At 39.3% G+C, this 24,401-nt stretch overlaps 1 protein-coding gene across 1 annotated transcript in view; it reads right to left on the bottom strand.

Moving 5' to 3' along the window:
* Positions 1 to 688: 688 nt before the first annotated feature.
* The window catches only part of PECR (peroxisomal trans-2-enoyl-CoA reductase), a 53,476-nt gene continuing 29,763 nt past the window's right edge, over positions 689 to 24,401 (bottom strand). Inside the window, exons 5-8 of the mRNA XM_066279426.1 lie at positions 13,502 to 13,598; positions 10,909 to 11,019; positions 2,030 to 2,141; positions 689 to 1,298 (exon numbers count right to left, since the gene is read on the bottom strand). Of these exons, the coding sequence (XP_066135523.1) occupies positions 1,213 to 1,298; positions 2,030 to 2,141; positions 10,909 to 11,019; positions 13,502 to 13,598 (406 nt within the window). The 3' untranslated portion in view covers positions 689 to 1,212. The remainder of the gene's footprint in view (positions 1,299 to 2,029; positions 2,142 to 10,908; positions 11,020 to 13,501; positions 13,599 to 24,401) is intronic.

Genomic DNA, 24,401 nt, shown 5'->3' with positions numbered 1-24,401 from the left:
GCCAACACTATGGAGATATAAGGGGTCCTTAACAGTCATCAAGATCAAGTAATTTGAAAACAAGCCTTACCTTTTCTGTCTTCTTAACCAGCCTCTGTTAGGGACACCCTGCCCTCTAACATGGCTTGCAATTTTTAGTTAACTATATTACCATGTCCACAAGCCACTGTTAAATTCTTGTGTAGGAGAAAAGTGAGATTTCTGTCCTGCGTGGACACAAGCATGAACACAAAATGTAAGGCTGTGCTCACTCTCAGAGGCAACTATGCACTGTGTAAACCCAAGAGTGAGCACTTCCTTAAACGCTGTACCCTTGACATCTCATTGTCCTCACCCAAGTACAAGCCCTCCTTGGGGGCTGGTCAAATGGCAGACTCAGGGAACCCTCCCCTGAGCTTAGTAAATCATATACAAGTGCTGTACTCGGAACTGAGAGATACTGATAAAGGAAAATAATCTGCTGTACGTCATAAAGGAATGAATCCATTGAAGAAGCTTACCTGATTAAGGCAAGAAATGGATATAAGTAGTGTGTAAATGGCATTTCAGAAAGGATCACTTGAAGACAAAATATTGACCCCTAATACATTTGTGTAAAATTAACAATATTTTTTGCATACAAAAGGAAAAACTTTTTTTTCATTAAAAACGGGAATATTTTTCATTAAAAAAATCAAGACACAACTCATCACTGCAAAATAATAATACACATAACTTTATTTTTCTTTTCAATCAAAAGGGTGTATACCAATTCAACTTGAACAAAACAAGCCACATGTCAACAATTACCATGAATTTTTATTGATCCAAAAGTATTTGCCAGGTAAAATGATTCATTGTATAACTCAAGTGTCAGAACATAATGGTATCACAATTTATTGCCTACATTTACAATTAAACCTTTTGAAAAATCATAATTATATGTATTTTTAATTTGAAATTATGGTCACTTTTCAAGTAACTATTAGAAATAAAAAGTATAATCATAAAGAATGTTCATTTCCATTCTTAAAACATTTTTTTTAAACCACAGGCCTAAAAGTATTGGTTAGGCATTAATTTCAGCAATAGTTTTTGCATAGGCAAAATTGACAATATTATGAAAAGCACAAAGTGACTTTTCCATACAAATTACAAACTTCTATAAAGCAGAGAAGTGCATTAAGATGTTAAGGCATTTGGAAACAACAGATACCTCCTTTTTTTCTTAGTTTAGAGATTGGCTTTTTGCATTATAGACTCTTTCATCCTTTTGACAACAGAAAGGTCTCCTGCTCCTTCGGGCCAGTTGTCATGATCTGTTAAGTAATGAAAAACCTCATGTCATCTGCAAATATATTAACCTCATAAGTCTTCCCTGTTTCTACCAAACCCCTTTGTTATTTTTCCTGGTTCACCCTCTTTCTCTGAAAGAAAAAAAAAATTATTAGAAAAAATAGCATAGCTTTCAAAAAAATCTTGAATTTGATTCCCAACTCTGCCACTTAATAGCTTTTAAAAATTTGTAAAAGTTACTCTTCTTGAGCCTCACTTTACTCTATGAAGGGGATAACCATATCTATCTTTTAAAATGGTGAGAATTAAACGGGACATCCTAGGTACAGCACCTGCCATACTACAAACATTCAATAAATATTACTTCCTTAATAACGATGATTTTAAAGCAACATGCTTACTTCGTACGAGGTACATCCACATAGTTGCCTCCCCAGGATCCAGGCCTCATTCCCTCTTTCCAATACCCTGTCTGCACTGAGAATTCCATGAGGTTCTGGGAAGTAACCTCCCTTAGACCAATGCTGATGATTGACTGATCTAAGTCAACCAAAGCACTCCGTTCCCCTAGCCATGTTCATAGTTGAGGATGGTCATTTGCATAAACTGGTCCAAAGCAGAGTAGATCTCAGAATTTTGTTAGAAATGTGGAAAGTCATCCTCCCCTCCCCCACCCCTTCAGAAGGATGTGAACAAAGAAGCATGTAGCATGTAGCTTTGGAATGTAGGATGTACTCATTTCTTGACTGCTCACCTGGTATTTCATACACCTGACCATACAGAGACTGGCCCCCATCCACGGACACCAACTGTCCGGTGATAAAGGACGCTGCTGGAGACAGCAGGAAACACACCAAGGAGGAGACCTGGAAATGGGAAAACACACACGCACACAGGAGAACAGACATGTTACGTTTTGGGCTGCTTCCCAATCTTCAGTAAACATTTCTCAAGCACGTGACTACAATGTGAATTCCACAGTACAAGAGCACTATAATCTGACAGTACACAGACAACTGCCTTTTTTTTTATTTGAACATCATGAAAATCAGGTAGGAGATTCAAGTGAAAACAGCAAGACAGTATGAAGCCTTCAATGGTGTCAAATAAGCTACACAAAGTGAAGCCAAAGTAAACACAGGGCTTAATTTTGACTCTTCTATTTCAAACAACTCAGTTCCTTCTGTACCTTTTATTGGCCACCACATCCCTACACTTCATCACCACTATGCGTCTTTTATATTTGTGTCCCTGAAACAGGCCATTGTACCTCGAAACAATACCATGACATGCTAGTTTGTTGAGTCTACGGTCCTGGAGGCCCAAAGCCCAGTGACTCACACAACTGGAGCATTCTACAAGAGGGCTTCAGAATCCCAGTGCACCTGCTAGAATTCAGATAGCTCACTGATGAGTTAAGTGTTGGGCAGATAAAATATATTATGCTCACTTTGTTAAAGATGGCACTGCCCACATGGAAGCCCATCGCCCAGGTGATATTAATGTGTGTTTGGGGCGGGCTGTGGGCAGGCAGGATCCTTGTAGCCTGGGACTTGGTTTTAGGACTAAGCCTTTCCCACCCTTTTTGATGTGGGGTGAACTTTGTATCAAAGACTTCCCTATTTTGTATATTGGATTAAAGGTTTTGATTTCTGCACTATAAAGTGGGACAGACCGGGAGCTTGCTCTCTTGGTTCCTGAGATTAGTATTAGAGGAGAGAGCAGAGAGGAGAGCAGAGAGAGGCCACGTGGAGGAGGCCAGGAGAAGCAGCCAAGATGGCAGAGTGTTGAAGGAGAAGCCAGTTTGTGCAGAGTTTGTGCAGGGAGAAGGAGATGGGGAACAGAGGTGAATAAGTCTGGTGAGCTAGAAACCTTTGATTCTAGGAAACTCGGGTAAGTCAGTAGTTTTGCGAGCATTGAATGAGTGGGTTTTGGAGTCCAGTGTGTGTTTTTACTTGCCCGCCGGGTGCAAGCTAGGATTAAAGCTAATGGCCCACCAGTTCTTGGCTCCATTGTTTCATTATCGTCTGTCCGAATCTAATGAGAACCTGCATGGGCCAGGTGGCTGTGATGGTGGCCCCGGAAACTGACTTAACAGTTCAGCAACATCAACTCCCAAAACCAAAGCAATTATTCCACAGGACATAATGAAACTCTCACGTGAGTCTGTCGGCACAGGCAGTTTCCTAAAAGGTGATCCTAAACACCTGCATTGGAATGCACAGGGATGCTTATTGAAACTCCAGACTGCTAGATCCTACGTGAAATGTTCTGAAGGGTAAGCTCTGTGGTTGGAGTTCCAGAATCTATCATTTTATGAGGCTCCCAAACAGGGTTGAGACTTGGGTGAGGCTACTGAGTTTAGGGTGCAGCATTTAAGGAGGTGCTCTTTCGGGGCAGACCCTACACTTGCACAACCTTGAAAGTGAACATGTTTTTAATTTGTATTCACTGGTCCTGGCCAGTTGGCTCAGTGGATAGACTGTTGGCCCAGGGTATGGACATCCCAGGTTCAATTCCCAGTCAAGGTACACAAAAGAAGCGACCATCTGCCTCCCCCCCCCCCCCATCTCTCTCTCTTACCATCCTGCAGCCAGTGGCTCAATTGGTTGGAGCATTAGCCCCGGGTGCTGAGGATAGCTTAGTTGGTTGAGCATGTCAGCCTCAGGTGTTAAAAATAGCTCAGTTGATTTTAGCATTGGTTCCAGATAAGGGTTCCGGGTGGATCTCAGTGGGGGTACATGCAGGAATCTGTCTCACTATCTCCTCTCAGTTAAAAAAAAAAAATTGTGTCCCTGGCTTGCTTGCCTCACTCTCGTCCTGGTCCTGTCCACAGCACTACAGTCAAGGTCGTTTACCTGTCTATGCCTCCTTGAGGCTCTTAGACCCTGGAGGGCAAGCATACTTTTCTCTCCATCCTTCTGTACCCAGCAGCTAAGATGAAACTGACTTGTTTAAAACAAAGGCCACGAGCCATATGACATTACCAAAACGCATTCCACATGCCTCGTCTGACCTGCAATGTGCTAAGTGTCACACACACCAGATTTTGAGCACCTCATTACTGCTTCAATTTCACTACTTGTAATAGGTCTATTCATATTCTCTGATTTACTAATTCAGTTTTGAAAAATTGTATCTTTCCAGAAATGTATCCATTTCGTCCAGATTTTGCAATTTGTTGACATATAGGTATTCATAATGTTTTCTTTTTTTTTTTTTTTTATTTCTTTTTTTTTTTTTTTTTGCATTTTTCTGAAGCTGGAAACAGGGAGAGACAGTCAAGACAGACTCCCGCATGCGCCCGACCGGGATCCACCCGGCACGCCCACCAGGGGCGATGCTCTGCCCATCCTGGGCGTCGTCATGTTGCGACCAGAGCCACTCTAGCGCCTGAGGCAGAGGCCAAGGAGCCAACCCCAGCGCCCGGGCCATCTTTGCTCCAATGGAGCCTTGGCTGCGGGAGGGGAAGAGAGAGACAGAGAGGAAGGTGTGGCGGAGGGGTGGAGAAGCAAATGGGCGCTTCTCCTGTGTGCCCTGGCCGGGAATCGAACCCAGGTCCTCCGCATGCTAGGCCGACGCTCTACCGCTGAGCCAACCGGCCAGGGCTTCATAATGTTTTCTTAAAATTCCTTGTGTTTCTTTGCTGTCCCTTGTTACTTCTCCCCGTTTCTTTTTTGATTTTATTTATTTGGGTCCTCTTTCTTTTTTTCTTGATGAATCTGGTTAAAGATTTTTCAATCTTCTTTATCTTTTCAAAGAACCATCTCATGGTTTCATTGATCTTTTGTATAGTATTTTAGACTCCATTTCATTTATTTCTGCTGATCTTTATTATTTCCTTCCTTCTACTCATTTTGGGCTGTGTTTTGCTTATTTGAGTTCTCATATTGTAAAGTTAGACTGTTTATTTGAGATTGGCCTGTAATGCTATGAATTTTCCTCTTATGACTGCTTTCACTATCACATAGATTTGGGGTTGTGCTTTCATTTTAATGAGATCTACTTGATAGAAGGACTTGAAATACAAAGCCAGTCATAAGAGCTTTATCCACCAATAAGAACTTATAGAGACTAGCAACTTGCATCAACTTTACCTTTGTGAGGCCTGATCAGTGGTGATGCAGTGGATAAAGCGTCGACCTGGAATGCTGAGGTTGCCTGTTCGAAACCCTGGGCTTACTTGGTCAAGGCACATATGTGAAGCAACTACTATGAGTTGATGTTTCCTGCCTTCCCATCCCTCTTTTTTCTTTCTCTCTCCCTCTCTCTCTCCTCTCTCTAAAAATCAGTAAAGAAAAAAAACCCTTTATCTTTGTGGGTAGCATCTCTTTTAGCTCAGTTACCTGTTTATGTTCAGTTCTGTTTATCAAAGATCACATAACAAGGGTTTTTAAATTAAGCTTGTGTTTGAATTCCAACACCATGAACTGAACATGGCCTTAGGCAAAGTACTGAATTTCATTTGCCCTTAGTTGCTTAATTTGTAAACATGAGTGTGTAGGATCTCACAAGCCAGTTGAAGGGTCTGCCATATGCTGAATTCCCTGTTCGAGAGATATTGAAAGGAACCAGGAGCGGTCAAGGCATTTCCTTTTGAAACTACAACTACATTCTGAACCTCCTGACTACCCCAGGGTCCATCACTTAAAAGAAGGTAACTCACTGTTAAGCAGTCAGGCCCAAGGCCTAGTGTGAAAATTCTGCCCGAAATGGGACACGGGTGATTAGCTGGGGCAATCAGAATATCTTGGAAACATGACCCAGGTATGCTAGAACACAGCCAGGCAGAAGCCTGGCTTTATCCTGCATCTCACGGCAGCTACCATCACCTCTGCTTCCTTTCACACCCAGACTTTCTGAAAATAATACCTACATTAGTTAAAGCATGATCAGCAAAACCCTGGGTGTATCTAAGACCTTTTCAGGGGATCTGCAAGGTCAAAGCCACTTTCAAAATAATACAAAGTCCTTATTTGTTGTTTTTACTTTGTTGACATGTGTACTAATGGTGCCAAAACAATGGTGGAAAGACTGTTGGAGCCTCAGCATGAGGCATGGCAGGAACACAAAACTGACCTAGCGATCCTTATATGCCTAGACATTGTATTCTTCACCGGCAAGTACTCATGGGAGGCCGTGGGGGGAGATCCTGTTTCTCTACGGAGTGTCCTTGGCGAAGCAGTAGAAATGATTAATTGTGTTAATCTCGGTCACTGAGTCTACACCTTTTCAATATCCTGCATGATGAAATAGGAAGCTCTTAATTACACATTAAGCTCTTCTGATGCATCTAGAGTATAGTTGTTTACATCACAGAAAAGGATGTGTGGTTGAGTTGTGAACTGAAACACCATTTTTTTACTTGAAAGAAAAAAAGTACAGTTATTTTTAATATTTGGCAGATATTTTTCAAAAATGACCACAGTGAGCTTGATCAATGGTACCACAATGGATAGAGTGTCGACCCAGTATGCTAAGGTCTCTGGTTTGAAATCCTGAGGTTGACGGCTTTAGTGTGGGCTTGCTGGCTTGAGCAAAGGATCATCGACATGATCCTAAGGTACCTGCCTTAAGCCTAAAAGTCACTGGCTTAATCAAGGGGTCACTGGCTCAGACAGAGCCCACTGGTCAAGGCACATATGAGAAGCAATGAGTGAACAACTAAAGTGATGCAACTAAGTGTTGATGCTTCTCATCTCTCTCCTCCCCCTCTCTCTCTCCCTCTCTAATTAATAAAAAAAAAATCTAAAGATAAACAGAAATGAACACAGTGAGGGTGTTAATTCAAAGAAAAACAAGTGAGAGCCCTGGCCCGATAGCTCAGTTGGTTAAGAGTGTCATGTCGAAGCACAGAGGTTGCCAGTTCAATCCCCAGTCAGGGCATATACAGGAACAGACTGATGTTCCTCTTTCTCTTTCTCTCTCTCTCCCTGCCTCTCTCACTAAAATCAGTAAATAAAAAAAAATTAAATTAACAAATGACAGCATTTGTTATCAATAATAAAATTAGAGCTTTTGGGTAAAAACCACAATTTTGGAAAAATTGTACTTGTCACCATGAGCTTGACAATTTTTTAATACTTAAAAGATTTTTTCTAAACAGATTGGTGGTGATAGTTACAAATGTGTTTTTTTAATATTGTATGCCAACACTTAAAATCTATGTTAACCTTAGAAGATCTACATAACTCAGTGAACCACTTTTTTTCCAAAAGATCGATGCCTGATATTAAAAATCATGTACAGGTCAAAAACCTAGAAAAACTGCGAAAGGGACCAATGGATTTTAATGTACCAAAGTACAAAATATTCACTGACATGGTTCCAGGTTATATACACTGTGACTAAACTTTAAAAACTGCTGCCACTTTTTTTTTTTTAAGAGAGAAAGTAACAGGAAGCCAATACCCTTGACCTCTGATCCAGTGACAGTGGGCTCAAGCCAGGGACTTTGGCCTTCAAGTCAACAACCCTGAGATCATGTCGAAGACCCCGTACTCAAGCTGGCGACCCTGGTCCAAGCTGGCAAGCCCACTCTCTAGCTGGGGACCTGGGGATTTGAACCAGGGACCTCAGCATCCCGAACCAATGCTCTATCCACAATTATGAAGGGTCCATGAAAATGCTCCTCCACTTCCAACTGTACACGTTCAGGAAGCCAGACTTTCTTCATAGGTTTTAACTAAAACAATGCAGTGCAGAGATGGAATATAGAGGCAGATATGAAAGTCCAGCTGTATTCTAATAAGCCATTTATTAAAAAGATTTGTAAAATGTATAAAAAATTTGTTTTTAAAAATGTCATTTTTCATGAAAAATATTAGTACTTATATTAACAGGTAATATTTTATTACTATTATTTTAAAATAAATTGATACATCTTTCTTAAATTTCTCAATTTTCATTTCTAATGCAGTAAATACAGATAGTATTATTCGCATAAACAAGGGGAATGTTTTCTTCAAATAAAATTATAATCCTATCATTCCCTTAATTCAAATCCTTTAAAACCCCTCTTAATTTTCAAAATAACTGTCCAAATACCTCACCTGAAATAGCTCATTAAGTGTTTGTTTGAACAGTATGTTCTATAATTTGATATGCAAATCTCTTGTAGTACAAGAATTCCACTCCTAGAAAGTCATCTCGTCACATAAGAGTACATGACTACATTGGACTGAGGAGGGAGCAAGCCTCCCTTCTCCCTTGTGAGGGGAGAAACCAGAAGACTACAAGGGAAAGGAGCCAGCAGAGATAACTGAGTCAGCCAGTTATAGATTAACTATATCTCATAGTTCTCCAAATGGCTGCCTGGAGCCACTTGCAACACAAAGCAAGAAAAACAAGATCAGTGTGGAGGTATGACCAGTGGTCCGCTTGCTGACCCCACTGAAACTCCCCCTCCCCTCTCTGAGTCTTTTTTTTTTTTTACAGGGCCAGAGAGAGAGTCAGAGAGAGGGACAGACAGGGACAGACAGACAGGAATGGAGAGAGATGAGAAGCATCAATCATCAGTTTCTCATTGCGAGACCTTAGTTATTCATTGATTGCTTTCTCGTATTTGTCTTGACTGCAGGCCTTCAGCAGACTGAATAATCCCTTGCTCGAGCCAGCGACCTTGGGTCCAAGCTGGTGAGCTTTTGTTCACACCAGATAAGCCTGCGCTCAAGCTGGCAACCTTGGGGTCTCGAACCTGGGTCCTCTGTATCCCAGTCCGATGCTCTATCCACTGTGCCACCGCCTGGTCAGGCTCCTTGAGTCTTGAGAAACCTTAAACCAGTGGTTGTCAACCTGGTCCCTACCGCCCAGTAGTGGGCATTCCAGGTTTCATGGTGGGTGGTAGCAGAGCAACCAAAGTATAAAAAGACAGATTTAACTATAGTAAGTTGTTTTATAAAGATTCATTCTGCCAAACTTAGCGAAAATCCGACATAAAGTACTTGGTAAGTAATTCTTATTATATGCTTTAACTTGTTGTAACTCTGCTTTAGAAATTTTATAAAGTAAAGTTACTTCCTTACTTTATAAATCACCATAACTGTGGAACCAGGGGGCGGTTAGGAAATTTTACTACTAACAGAGATACAAAAGTGGGCGGTAAGTATAAAAAGGTTGACTACCCCTGCCTTAAACAAAGGAATCACAAGTCCCCTGCATGGACACTGTAAAGGTATAAAACCTGTAAGAAAATCTAATTCAGGGAGCTCGTGCTTTGGCGCTACTAACTCCATGTGCTCCTCCGGCAACTAATAAATTCTCCTTCCTCTATTAAGTTGTCTGAGCGTCTTTTGGATATTCTCCAAGAGCCATCACTCCATCGGGTGTCACGTCCTGCAACAGGACGACATTCAGAACAGAATTACTACCATATCAAAAATGTAAATAAAACCTAAATTGCAACAATAGGATCTAATTAAATATATAATGGCATATTAATAGCAAGTTGCAAAAAGGATCATAGAGTAGGATCTCGTGTATGTAAAAAAATGTCATTAAATATAATCTTTTGTATGTATAGTAATTTCCTACAAAGATATATGTCAAACTGATACTGATAGATAGTTCTAGGAATTGGAACACATTTTCTTCAAGAGTTTTATAGTTTTGCCTTCATATTTAGCTCTTTACTGTAGCTGAGAATTGTGTTATATGTGATGAGAAAGAGTGATCTTATTTACCTCTAGCTGAACAGCTCATTGCTGCAAGACTTTTGCTAAATGGTCTATTCATTCACCATAGGTTTGAAATGCTACTTTTATCCTATCAACTCCCGTATATACACGGTACTGATACAAGAGTCCATTGTACTCCACTGATTTTAATCTATTTCAGTACAAGCACCAGATGTTGTAAATAAGTATAACATTACAGTATGTTTTGATATCGGAAAGCCCAAACCCCCTATTATTTTTTTTCAAAACATTTTTTACTGTTTTTTGTATAAATATTTTTCTATCTAGACAAACTTTGTAATCAATGTGTTAAATTCCAAAAATGTATTCAATATAGACATTAATTTAGAGAAACTTGACTTTCATAACATTGATTCTCTCCATTGAACTACAGGCTATGTATGTCTCTACTCTAGGGGTTTTCTCCTGGTCTTCAGTAAGAAAACATTTTTCATTTACAACTAACTTTACTCCAGGTATTTTAGTTTTTATTATTATTGTGGGAAAGATATTCATTGTTTTAAAAATAGATTTTAAGACCGATACAGCTAACATTTAAGATAGCCATTGATTTTTTTCCATACTTAAATCTGGACACCCTACAGAAGTTGTGTCTGGAATGACCTAATGCCATAATTGCCTGGCTTACTTCATGAAGGTCCTATAGACCAACAATGGCATGTGATAAAATAAGGCAGCTGAAAAGTACAACAAAACAATGAAAGCATGCTGTCCTTAATTCACACTGCACTTGATCCTGAATAAAGACTGCTGCGCATATTCAAAGCCCAAGCAGGATATTCCCCAAGAGCCAGAAAGCCCAGGGAACCAGTTTGGTGGCAGTGGGAGCAATCACCTCTATCAGCCAACCCCACTATATATAAAAGACACCAAAATGTTCCTAAGTTCCAAAGTATGAAATAAAGTAATTCCAATCAATGTTAGAAATATACATTACCTCCTCAGGAACTCCAAGTCTTTTAGCTGGGATGGCCTGAATAGACTTGCCAATTACCTCACTTGACAAATGAGTATAGTTGCCAAAAGCAGTCTGCGAATAAATGGTTCCCTGTGTTTCGATATAAAACATAAAGGAGCAAAATAAAGCGCATAAGATTAAATTTTACTTGTAAAGACATCAAGGCAGTCTATCAACCAACACCAAAAATTACATGGTTTAACTTTAATAGGAAAGTTAACATCTCTAATGTAAATTATTCTCAATATAGTCAAAGAAATTCAGTCAACCACTTCTACAAATGGATGATCAGAATGCTCAGTTTGTGACCTCCCCCCTTCCTTATTAACCCTTGAAGCCCTGGATTTTTTCATCAAGACTTGGTTTCTGAAAGCATAATTCTATGAGTAGATTAGGGAGGCTCTTAACTGGGAACAATGAGACAGGAGAGTATTTTATCCTCCACTGGGCTTCTCTCTTTAACAACACAAGACTGGGTTATGGTTATGTGACACTCCAGAAATGCAGTATTTCCATGGCTTTTCACCGAAAGCAAAATATGACGTGAAACATTTGAATCCAATGTAAACAAACTGAAATTTTAAAGTAAAAAACTTTTTTTTAAAAGATTTTATTAATTCATTTTAGAGAGAGGAGAAAAAAAAAAGAAAAAGAGAGAGAGAGAGAGAAGGAGGGAGGAGCATGAAGCATCAACTCCCACAGGTGCCCAGAACTGGCAAGCCTGGGTCTCAAACGGGTGACCACGGCATTCCAGGTCAACGCGCTGTTCATTGTGCCACCACAGTTCAGGCTAAAATTTTAATTCTTTAAAACTTTCTTTTACATAGCTTTCACAGGTTTACAAAGCCAAATAAACTACTCAAAAATTGTACCACACAGGATAAATCTATTTGTCATTGGCTCAACACTACACAAGAAGTTATGGGGAGGAGGAGAGAAATAGCAGGTGTAAAAAGAAGATGACATTTGGTGGTATTACCTACTCCAAAGGATACTGGGTGATATACTACTTTCCAATTAAACAATTACTAACCTTTCATTTAAAGAGGATGAAATCTATTAAGTATTAAACTTGAAAACATCTCAGGAGGAAAAACATGACTTTAGTACGGTGCTTATAATACTAACATACCACCGTAGGTTTTCAGAAAAAGCACTTTTGGAGCCAGTATTCAAAAGTATCAGAATTAAGAATGGAACTATACTTAATTTATCTTTGAATATTTGTATATGGGTACAGCCATGTCAGCCATGAAAGACTGAAGGGAAATGAAGATTCCGGCTGTGAGCCTGCAATTTGTTAAAGATGAGGTTTTCTACTCACGTCAACAAGTCAGTTCACGCTTAGTTCCCACTGAGTAGCATGGATAACAATTATCTCTAAACCAAATATGGAATTATAAATAATATTCCACAGATATATAGAATTTCAGATTGCAAATGATTTCTATCTTAGCAATGACAGAGAAGTTCATTAGAGCCGAGTTTTGCACATTGAGATGTTTCGTTTAAGGTCTCAGCACATGGCCAATGTGTAATATTCACGGAGGCTTAAGCTGTATCTTACTAAAGCGATAGTTTTTGCAGTTGAAGACATTATGATTTTTCTCCCCTGTTCACTTACATTAGGATTCAGGAAATTTCCTTTTGAGTTCTAGTTGATGTCTAACTAGGAGTTTTTTCCTAAAAGTTTGATTTTTAAGTTTCTCTCACTCCTAATAAAGGATTCATGATAAAACAAGAAATAAAATAATAATCTGGAAAAACTTATTTATTTATTTATTTATTTATTTATTTATTTATTTATTTATTTATTTATTTCACAGAGACAGAGTGACAGATAGGAAAGACAGATAGGAAGGGAGACAGATGAGAAGTATCAATTATTTGGTGTGGCACCTTAGTTGTTCATTGAATACTTTCTCATATGTGCAGGGGCTACAGCAGAGCGAGTGACACCTTGCTCAAGGCAGTGACCTTGGCCTCAAGCCAACAACGTTGGGCTTCAAGCCAGAGACCTTAGGGCTCAAGCCACCGACCATGAGGTCATGTCTACGATCCCACGCACAAGCCAGCAAACCCGCACTCAAGCTGGTGAGCTTGTGCTCAAGCCAGATGAGCCCACTCTCAAGCTGGTGACTTCAGGGTTTTGAACCTGGGTCCTCTGCATTCCAGTCTGAAACTCTAGCCACTGCACCACTGCCTGGTCAGGCCAGAAGAATTTACTCTTTAAAGCACTGATTTTCAATCTTTACTCTGCATTTGAATTTTCTGTGTGGCTTTTACAAATATTGATGCCTGGATTTTATAGTTTGAAGCTAAACTTATACATCACTATTTCAAATATATTTCACAGATATTTTTAATATACAGCCAGGATTGAGAATCACTGGCTTAATTTAACTTTAACAATCAAGTCACAGAATAAATACTTGTAAATCAATAAATGCTTCTTCTGATCTACTTTCAGAAGCCAATCTTTTCTAGTATATATGCATAGGGACAATTCCTCTATCAACGGCAGAAATGGAATCAGAAGAACACAATTGGTTCATACACAACATTTACTTACAGGGGCAACACAGTTGATCCTTATTCCACTGCTGGCCCATTCCAAAGCTAAGGTTTTGGTGAGGCTGTAAACACCTTCCCTGGCAGCTGCACTATGCCTTTAAAAAACACAACAGTATAATTAGCTTTTGTCAACTATGCCTCTTATCAACTAAACTGACAGGTATGCCAATCATCTGTCAGAGCCCCACAAGAACATTCTTATCATGAAGTTCTGTCTTTTTGAGTCTCTGTCTGAATAATGAGAAGGAACTGGGTCCTCCCACATTAAAGCCAAACCACAGCTTTCTGGACGTGAAACAAATCTCATGTTGTGAAGGCCCGTATGAATTCCCCCACTTCACATGAACCTATGAGGATTTTTTGAAGGACATTTTATTATGGAGAAAAACAAACTGGTGATTGTAGGGTTACATATATAGTTGCTTTTTTAAAAATCAATTTTAGATAATAATGCATATAAAATTCACAGATAAGCTGCAGATAGTTTCAATAGAATTTTTAGACATATCAAAATTTAAATAAATTGCAATAGGTTTCCAGAAAGAGATTCAAATATTTAGGTTGGTCCCTGAAAATATACCTCCACAAATATGAAACAGATTATGTACAATGTTGTTTACTGCAGATTATTTGTAATAGCAATCTATAGGAACAATACAGATCTCTATTTAACTTGAGACAATGTATACATTTGAAACAATGAGTTTGAAAAAAAAATCCATAAATCCATGATGGTATATTAAATAGTTTAATACTAATGATGATGTTATCGGAAATATTTCCATAAATAGAGGAAAAAAAAGGAGTGGTTGTAGCAAAAAGTCTTTTTATTGAAGAATATCAGTATATAAATATAGAAGTAATTATGAAATCAGAGAAACCAAGACTTTCACTTCAGCCAAGTAATAATGATTCAGGTAAAGATCAATAGTGGTTGCTAAAATCATGGTTGTAAAGAGAGTATTGACACTCCACAAAATATCAACATACAAATTACAAATTACGTAATAACTAAAAAGGAATTGGTGACGTCAGAGAAATGGCACCATGAGGAGTGCTACCGATAAATCTCCCCAAAATTTCAACAAGTTCTTCAACCACAGACAGAAAAATCTATCCTTGGAGCGTCTGGAAGTCCCACACACTGAAAACAAAGGTATGATCAAGCGAAAAATTGACTAAATATATAATCAACCCTGAAGGAAATAAGACGAAGAAAGGAACACTCCGCCTTCCTCACTAACCTGAGCAAGGGCTGCTTTCACTTGGAACTGAGATAGAGGGCTAAGGGTGTGGAGGGAGCCAGGCTGTGGCACAGACGTCCAAACCATGGAAAGAGTGTGCCTGCGGCAACTTCAGCCAACTCGAGCTAACGCCCGGGCCGGACCTGGCAAAGACGGACGGGCGAGCAGCAGCCGCCATTAGCCCTGATATCCTGGCCCGCGAGCGCAGATAGTGTGCGAGAGGTTCCTCCTAGCGCCCCGGGAGTGGGTGCCTGTGTTCCTGGACAGAGGGGCAGGGTCAGAGGCCTTTGCGTGGGCTGCGACCAGAGTCTTGTGTGGTCCCTGCACCCTAAACAGCAGCGCGCGGGGAGTGCAAGAAAGCGAACTTCCCTACGCCCCGAACTTCTCTGGGTGGGCAGGCGCCTCGCCCAGCCATTCAAGCTAACATCTCCGGGAAGAAAAAGATACGAAAGCGTTAGGGGGAGGGGCACGCAAGCAGTTTGCAGCCTGTCTCTGAAGCAGATCTGCAGATCCAATCGTTGAAATTAGCATAACGCACAGTCTGCTCACCTCCCAACTGACCTATGAGGCTCTAACTGACAAGATCTCTCTCAGTTCAGCGATCTAAGACAAGAGGCGTGATATCTTTTAGTGTCTCTTGCTATGCACGTAGGGGTGGGGGCAACTTCTGATTGGCAGAGCTTTCATACTCAGGGCTATATGTTAAAAAGAGGGATTTGGCAGCTTTTAAGACCTTCTGTTCTGCAGGCAGCGACTAGGGCATCTTCTTCCCAGCCAATACGAGTTAGAAAGTGCAAAAAGCCTGGGGAGAGTGGTCCCACAGAGTACTGAGGCATACTGGACACGCTTGGAGGCTCATAGAAAGGCACCTAGAGAGCAACTGGCTCCCAGCCCTTCCTGGTTATGCTAGTGGCTCTGACTAACAGAGCCTTACCCAGAGCCCTGCGCTGAGTGGGGATAGAGTGGGGATTTGCCAGCCCTTTGAGCCTCTTACTCTCCAGGCAGAGGCAGCGGCAGCGGCAACCTCATAGCTGGATCATCAGGCTGCTAATTCAGGAAGGAGAGACTAGGAGAGAGGCTCCAGGAAAACGGACTCTCTCACTGTCGAAGCCTGCAAATGCTAACAAGCCTCGACTACCAACGAGATTGAAGCCTAATATATGACATCTCCGTAGAGTCTCATCAATTGCAAATCTCTACCTAAGTGTGCCACAGGGGCAGAGCCTGGAGTATAGAGTCACCGACCAGGAAGAGGGAGAGGAAAGAAAAAGGAAGAAGATAACCTCTCAAAATCAAGAAAAATACACAGACTTTATAACTTTTTCCATTTTTTTGTTTCTTTCATCTTCCTGTCTTTATTATTATTTTTATTCTTCCACCCTGATCCTTTTATTTCTGCCCGTTTTATACTTTCCTCTTCTTGAACTACACTACTCATAAGTGTTACATTTCCCATTTTCTTTCTTTTCTTCTTCCTTACTCTCCATGAGGGTTACACTCCAAAACCCTTAACTCTCTCTCTCTCTTTTTGTTCTTTTCTCTTCTTTTCCTTTTGCCCTTTTTCTTTTTTCTCCCTATTAGTTTCTTCTTTTCTCCTTCACTTTTCCTCTCATTCAATCCTCAATCATGAACAAATTATTTTATTTGGGACTCAAATTTTTTCTCTGTGGCATTTTGGGTGCTTTTTACTTCACTTTTTAATTCACTAGCATTCCCCTCAACCCCGGCACTCCATTCTATCTAGTTTTTGATCCACTTAATACAGTAGTACTTTTTTTCCCCCTTTTTCCTGTTTCCCTCTTATCCTTCTCATTATATCTCTTAGTCGACCATCACTTACAAGCAAATCACTTTATTCTTGACCCAAATTTTTTCCTCTTTTGCATTTTGTGGGTCCCTACCTACTTTTTTGCCCCTTTATCACTTCTCCCCAATGCAGGCCCTCCGTTATTGGTAGTTTTTGTTCCATTTAGCACAATATAATTCACAGTTCATCATATTTTCTCAAGGAGGAGGGCAGAGAAGAAAAAAAAGGGAAATAATACATTTTCTTTTTTTTTCATTTTTTTTTTTACTTTTTATTCTTTATTAGTTCTCATTAGTGCTATCAACAAAACCACCCTCAGATGCCATTACAGAAAAGGAAACTGAATATCATGGATACAAAATACAGAGATGTAGTACAGATAGATGAGGAAAAATCTATGGAGAAAAAATTTAATATATTAGAAACCTTGGAGCTAAATGACAGGAAATTTAAAATAGCAATCCTAAAAATACTCAAGAGATATACAAGAAAACACAGAAAGGCAATTTAGGGAGCTCAGAAAACAACTCAACGAACACAAAGAATATATTACCAAGGAAATTGAAACTATAAAAACAGGGTAACAAGCTTAGCTCTTAGAACAGGTCAAATAGAAGGTAGGATTAGTGACATAGAGGACAAGCAACTTGAGGCACAACAGAGAGAAGAGAGAGACTTAAAAATTTTTTAAAAATGAGAAAGCCCTACAGGAATTGTCTGACTCCATCAAAATGACTAACATAAGAATAATAGGTATATCAGAGGGAGAAGAGAAAGAAAATGGAATGGAGAACATATTCAAACAAATAATAGACAAGAACTTTCCAAGCCTGTGGAAAGAACTAAAGCCTCAAATTCAAAAAGCAAACAGAACACCGAGTTTTCTTAACCCTAACAAACCTACTCCAAGGCATATCATAATGAAATTGGCACAAACCAATGACAAAGAAAAAATTCTCAAGGCAGCCAGGGAAAAGAAGAATACAACATATAAAGGAAGGCCCATTACATTATCATCAGATTTCTCAACAGAAACTCTACAAGCTAGAACAGAGTGGACCCAAATATTTAAACTCCTGAAAGAGAGGAACTTTCAGCCAAGAATACTATACCCATCAAAGCCATCCTTCAAATACGAAGGAGAAATAAAAACATTCACAGATACAGAAAAGATGAGGGAATTTATCATCAGAAAACTCCCAATCCAGGAAATACTAAAGGGGGTTTTCCAACCAGATACAAAGAACAAAACAAATCAAACCCGCAAGTAAAAGCTCCACCAAGGACACAATAAAACCAAATTTAAACTGTGACAACAAAAACAAAAAAAAAAAGGGAAGAGGATGGAGATTAATAGTAGCAAAGGACGATGGAGTGCAGAAGCACTCATAAGATAGTGTACTACAATGAACATGGTAGGTACCCTTTTCATTACTTAATGGTAACCACCATTGAACAAACCACTACAGAAGCACATGACTTAAAAAAGGTAGCAACAGAGGAAAGAAGTACGAAATACAATCAAACAAAAACAAATGATAGAAAAACAAAAGAGGAGAATAAATCAAGATAGAAAACTAACAGAAAGAAATTTAGCCCTGGCTGGTTGGCTCAGTGGTAGAGCGTTGGCCTGGCGTGCAGAAGTCCTGGGTTCGATTACTGGCCAGGGCACACAGGAAAAGCGCCCATCTGCTTCTCCACCCCTTCCCCTCTCCTTCCTCTCTGTCTCTCACTTCCCCTCCCACAGCCAAGGCTCCATTGGAGCAAAGTTGGCCCGGGCACTGAGGATGGCTCTGTGGCCTCTGCCTCAGGCTCTAGAATGGCTCTGGTCGCAACAGAGAGATGCCCCAGATGGGCAGAGCATTGCCCCCTGGTGGGTGTGCCAGGTGGATCCTGGTCGGGCGCATGCGGGAGTCTGTCTGACTGAACTCCCTGTTTCCAACTTCAGAAAAAAAAAAAAAATAAATAAAAAACAAAGAAATTTATAAAATGGCAATAGGGAACCCACAAGTGTCAATAATTACACTAAATGTAAATGGATTAAACTCACCAATAAAAAGACACAGAGTAGCAGAATGGATTAAAAAAGAAAATCCAACTATATGCTGCCTACAAGAAACACATCTAAGCAACAAGGATAAAAACAAATTCAAAGTGAAAGGCTAGAAAACAATACTCCAAGCAAAAAACATCCAAAAAATAGCAGGTGTAGCAATACTTATATCTAATAATGCTGACTACAAGACAGCAAAAGTACTCAGAGACAAAAATGGTCATTTCATAATGATTAAGGGGACACTGAATCAAGAAACATAACAATTCTTAAGGTCTACCAGAAAGTTCTGTCCGTTTCTATCACAACAAGTTTCGACATGTAAGCACATGTTTATTTGGTGCATGTGTGCCTCTCTATTTTTATCACTTAATGTATTACATACTGACGCAGCAAATTAAAACAAAGTTGATTCACGTTAGTCTTATGTGTGAAGCGATAGTGTGCCCATGGCTACTGATAAAGTTCATTTACGCCACTGTAATTTTTACAAATTTCAACAAAGAAGAAATGCTACAGAAGCATGTCTGTCACATCTACCATATTCCTCGGACTTAGCACCCTCCGACTATCATTTTTTTTGTCCTTACAAAATATTTTGAAGAACAAAAAATTCAAAAATGAAGAAGATATCAAACAAGCACTGGTTCAATTTTTCTCATCAAAAGATAAAACATATTTTGTATATCCCAAAAATGGGATATACAAATTGCCCTCACGCTGGCAAGAAATCATTAATAATAATGGCAATTACATTATTTAATAAAGTTTATTGATGGTAAGAAAAATTTGTATTTTGATTTATTCCAAAAACGGACAGAACTTTCCAGTAGACCTTATATATATGCACCAAACCAAGGAGCACCAAAATATATAAGATAGCTACTTATTGGCCTAAAAACAAAAACTAACAAAAACACAATAATACTTGGAGACCTCAATACACCGCTGATGGCTCTAGATCGTTCATCCAAACAGAAAATCAATAAAGATATATTGGCCTTAAATGAAACACTAGAGCAACTGGATATGATAGACATCTACAGGACATTTCATCCCAAAGCAACAGAGTATACATTTTTCTCTAGTGTACATGGAACATTCTCAAGAATTGACCATATGTTGGGCCACAAAAATAACATCAGCAAATTCAGAAAAATCTAAATTGTACCAAGCATATTTTCTGATTATAAAGCCTTGAAACTAGAATTCAACTGCAAAAAAGAGAGAGGAAACCCCACAAAAATGTGGAAACTAAACAACATACTTTAAAAAAATGAATGGGTCAAAGAAGAAATAAGCGCAGAGATCAAAAGATATATATAGACAAATGAAAATGACAATACGACATATCAGAATCTATGGGATGCAGCAAAAGCAGTAAAAAGAGGGAAGTTCATATCACTTCAGGCTTATACGAACAAACAAGAGAGAGCCCAAGTAAACCACTTAACTTCACACCTTAAGAAACTAGAAAAAGGCCCTGGCCGGTTGGCTCAGTGGTAGAGCGTCGGCCTGGCGTGCAGAAGTCCCGGGTTCTATTCCTGGCCAGGGCACACAGGAGAAGCGTCCATCTGCTTCTCCACCCCTCCCCCTCTCCTTCTTCTCTGTCTCTCTCTTCCCCTCCTGCAGCCAAGGCTCCATTGGAGCAAAGATGGCCCGGGCGCTGGGGATGGTTCTGTGGCCTCTGCCTCAGGTGCTAGAGTGGCTCTGGTCGCAACATAGCGACGCCCGGATGGGCAGAGCATTGCCCCCTGGTGGGCAGAGCGTCGCCCCCTGGTGGGCGTGCCGGGTGGATCCCAGTTGGGCGCATGCGGGAGTCTGTCTGACTGTCTCTCCCTGTTTCCAGCTTCAGAAAAATACAAAAAAAGAAAAAAAAGAAACTAGAAAGAGAAGAACAAAGACAACCCAAAACCAGCCAAAGAAAGGAAATAATAAAAATCAGAGCAGAAATAAATGAAATAGAGAACAGAAAAACTATAGAAAAAATTAATAGAACAAGGAGCCGGTTCTTTGAAAAGATCAACAAAATTGACAAACCCTTGGCAGAACTTACCAAGGAAAAAAGAGAAAGGACTCATATAAACAAAATCCAAAATGAAAGAGGAGAAATCACCACAGAAATCATAGATATACAAAGAATTATTATAGAATACTGCAAAAAATTATATGCCACCAAATTCAACAATCTAGAAGAAATGGATAAATTCCTAGAAAATACAACCTTCCTAGACTGAGTCATGAAGAAGCAGAAAGCCTAAACAGACCAATTGGCAGGGAGGAAATAGAAAAAACTATTAAAAACCTCCCCCAAAATAAAAGTCCAGGCTTAGGCGGTTATACTAGTGAATTCTATCAAACATTCAAAGAAGACTTGGTTCCTATTCTACTCAAAGTCTTCCAAAAAATTGAAGAAGAAGCAATACTTCCAAACACATTTTATGAGGCCAACATAACCCTCATACCAAAACCTGGCAAGAAAAGAAAAAGAAAACTACAGACCAATATCTCTAATGAATACTGATGCTAAAATACTAAACAAAATACTAGCACATCGGCCCTGGACGGTTGGCTCAATGGTAGAGCGTCGGCCTGGTGTGCAGAAGTCCCGGGTTCAATTCCCAGCCAGGGCACACGGGACAAGAGCCCATCTGCTTCTCCACCTCTCCCCCTCTCCTTCCTTTCTGTCTCTCTCTTCCCCTCCCACAGCCGAGGCTCCACTGGAGCAAAGATGGCCCGGGCACTGGGGATGGCTCCTCGGCCTCTGCCCCAGGCGCTAGAGTGGCTCTGGTTGAAACAGAGCGATGCCCCAGAGGGGCAGAGCATCGCCCCCTGGTGGGCGTACCGGTTGGATCCCGGACGGGCGTATGCGGGAGTCTGTCTGACTGTCTCTCCCCATTTCCGGCTTCAGAAAAATACAGAAAAAAAAAAATACTAGCAAATCGAATACAAGAACATATTAAAAAAATAATACATCATGATCAAGTGGGATTCATCCCAGAATCTCATGGATGGTTCAACATACGTAAAATGGTTAATGTAATACACCATATCAACAAAACAAAGAACAAAAACCACATGATCTTATCCATAGATGCAGAAAAGGCATTCAATAAAATACAACACAACTTTATGTTTAAGACACTCAACAAAATGGTTATAGAAGGAAAATATCTCAACATGATAAAGGCCATATGTGATAAACCAATAACTAACATCATATTAAATGGCATAAAACTGAGGACTTTTCCCCTTAAATCAGGAACAAGACAGGGTTGTCCACTCTCTCCACTCTTATTTAACATGGTGCTAGAAGTTCTAGCCAGAGCAATCAGACAACAGAAAGAAATAAATGGCATTCATATCGGAAAAGAAGAAGTAAAGGTATCACTTTTTGCAGATGATATGATCCTATACATCGAAAACCCCAAAGAATCCACAAAAAGATTACTAGAAACAACAAACCAATACAGTAATGTTGCAGGATACAAAATTAACATACAGAAGTCAATAGCCTTTCTATATGCCAACAATGAAACATTAGAAAACGAACTCAAAAAAATAATCCCTTTCATGATTGCAACAAAAAAAATAAAATACCTAGGAATAAATATAACAAAGAATGTAAAAAACCTATATAACGAAAACTACAAAGCATTGTTAAGGGAAATCGAAAAAGATACAATGAGATGGAAAAATATTCCTTGTTCTTGGATAGGAAGAATAAATATAATCAAAATGGCCATATTATCCAAAGCAATATACAAATTTAACGCAATTCCCATCAAAATTCCAATGACATTTTTTAAAGAAATGGAACAAAAAATCATCAGATTTATATGGAACTATAAAAAACCCCGAATAGCCAAAGCAATCCTAAGGAAAAGGAATGAAGCTGGGGGCATTAAAATACCTGACTTCAAACTATATTATAGGGCCACGACAAGCAAAACAGCATGGTATTGGCAGAAAAATAGACACTCAGACCAATGGAACAGAATAGAAAACCCAGAAATAAAACCACATATATATAGTCAAATAATTTTCGATAAAGGGGCCAACAACACACAATGGAGAAAGGAAAGCCTCTTCAACAAATGGTGCTAGGAAAACTGGAGAGCCACATGCAATAGAATGAAACTCAACTAGTTTGTCCCCGTGTACTAAAATTAATTCAAAATGGATCAAAGACCTAAATATAAGACCTGAAACAATAAAGTACATAAAAAAGATATAGGTACTAAACTCATGCACCTTGGATTGAAAGAGCATTTTATGAATTTGACTCCAAAGGCAAGAGAAGTGAAGGCAAAGATAAATGAATGGGACTACATCAGACTAAGAAGTTTTTGCTCAGCAAGAGAAACTGAAAACAAAAAACAGACAGCCAACTAAATGGGAAATGATATTTTCAAACAACAGCTCAGATAAGGTCCTAATATCCAAACTATATAAAGAACTCATAAAACTCAACAACAAACAAACAAACAATCTAATAAAAAAATGGGAAGAGGACATGAACAGACACTTCTCCCAGGAAGAGATACAAATGGCCAACAGATATATGAAAAGATGCTCATCTTCATTAGTTATTAGAGAAATTTAAATCAAGACTACAATGAGATACCACCTCATACCTGTTAGATTAGCTATTATCAACAAGACAGGTAATAGCAAATGCTGGAGAGGCTGTGGAGAAAAAGGAACCCTCATTCACTGTTGGTGGGAATGTAAAGTAGTACAACCATTACGGAAGAAAGTATGGTGGTTCCTCAAAAAACTGAAAATAGAACTACCTTATGGCCCAGCAATCCCTCTACTGGGTATATACCCCCAAAACTCAGAAACATTAATACGTAAAGACACATGTAGCCCCATGTTCACTGCAGCATTGTTCACAGTGGCCAAGACATGGAAACAACCAAAAAGCCCTTCAATAGATGACTGGATAAAGAAGATGTGTTACAGATACACTATGGAATACTACTCAGCCATAAGAAATGATCACATCGGATCATTTACAACAAAATGGTTGGATCTTGATAACATTATATGGAGTGAAATAAGTAAATCAGAAAAAAACAAGAACTGCATGATTCCATACATAGGTGGGACATAAAAATGAGAATAAGAGACATGGACAAGAGTGTGGTGGTTGGGGGGGAGGAGAGAGAGATGGAAAGGAGAAGGGGAGGGGGAGGGGCACAAAGAAAACTAGATAGAGGGTGACGGAGGACAATCTGACTTTGGGTGATGGGTATGCTACATAACTGAATGACAAGATAACCTGGACATGTTTTCTTTAAACATATGTACCCTGGTTTATTGATGCCACCCCATTAAAATTAATAAAAATTTATAAGAAAAAAAAAGGAATTAAGATCACTACCTGAAAAAGTTAACAGGTTATTTCTGAAATAACCTTAAAAAAACGTTTGTATTATAAATGTGTCCAACATATTGCATGGGGCATGCTTATGCTAAATTATTTTTATGTGTATTCACACTTAATAAATATCTTGCATTATTTCCAATAACCCTAATCTGGCTATTACAAAACTGATTATTGTTTAGAGACATCTTTTTTGTTAAGGTGTGGAAATGAAACTAACCTACATACAGGTATATATATGCATACAGTTATATATATACTGTTCACAGAAATTAGGGGATACTTCAAAATGAATATGAAGCGATAAGATATCTCCTAATTTTTGTGAGCAGTATATATGCATACAAACAGTTATATATATGCATACAAAAAATATATATGCAAGCATAACAGCATGTAAAG

Source organism: Saccopteryx bilineata, chromosome 5 (assembly GCF_036850765.1).
Source record: "Saccopteryx bilineata isolate mSacBil1 chromosome 5, mSacBil1_pri_phased_curated, whole genome shotgun sequence".
Taxonomy (NCBI): Eukaryota; Metazoa; Chordata; class Mammalia; order Chiroptera; family Emballonuridae; genus Saccopteryx; species Saccopteryx bilineata.
Note: the sequence above shows the minus strand (reverse complement) of the source record. Positions and strands in the feature narration are given on the sequence as shown.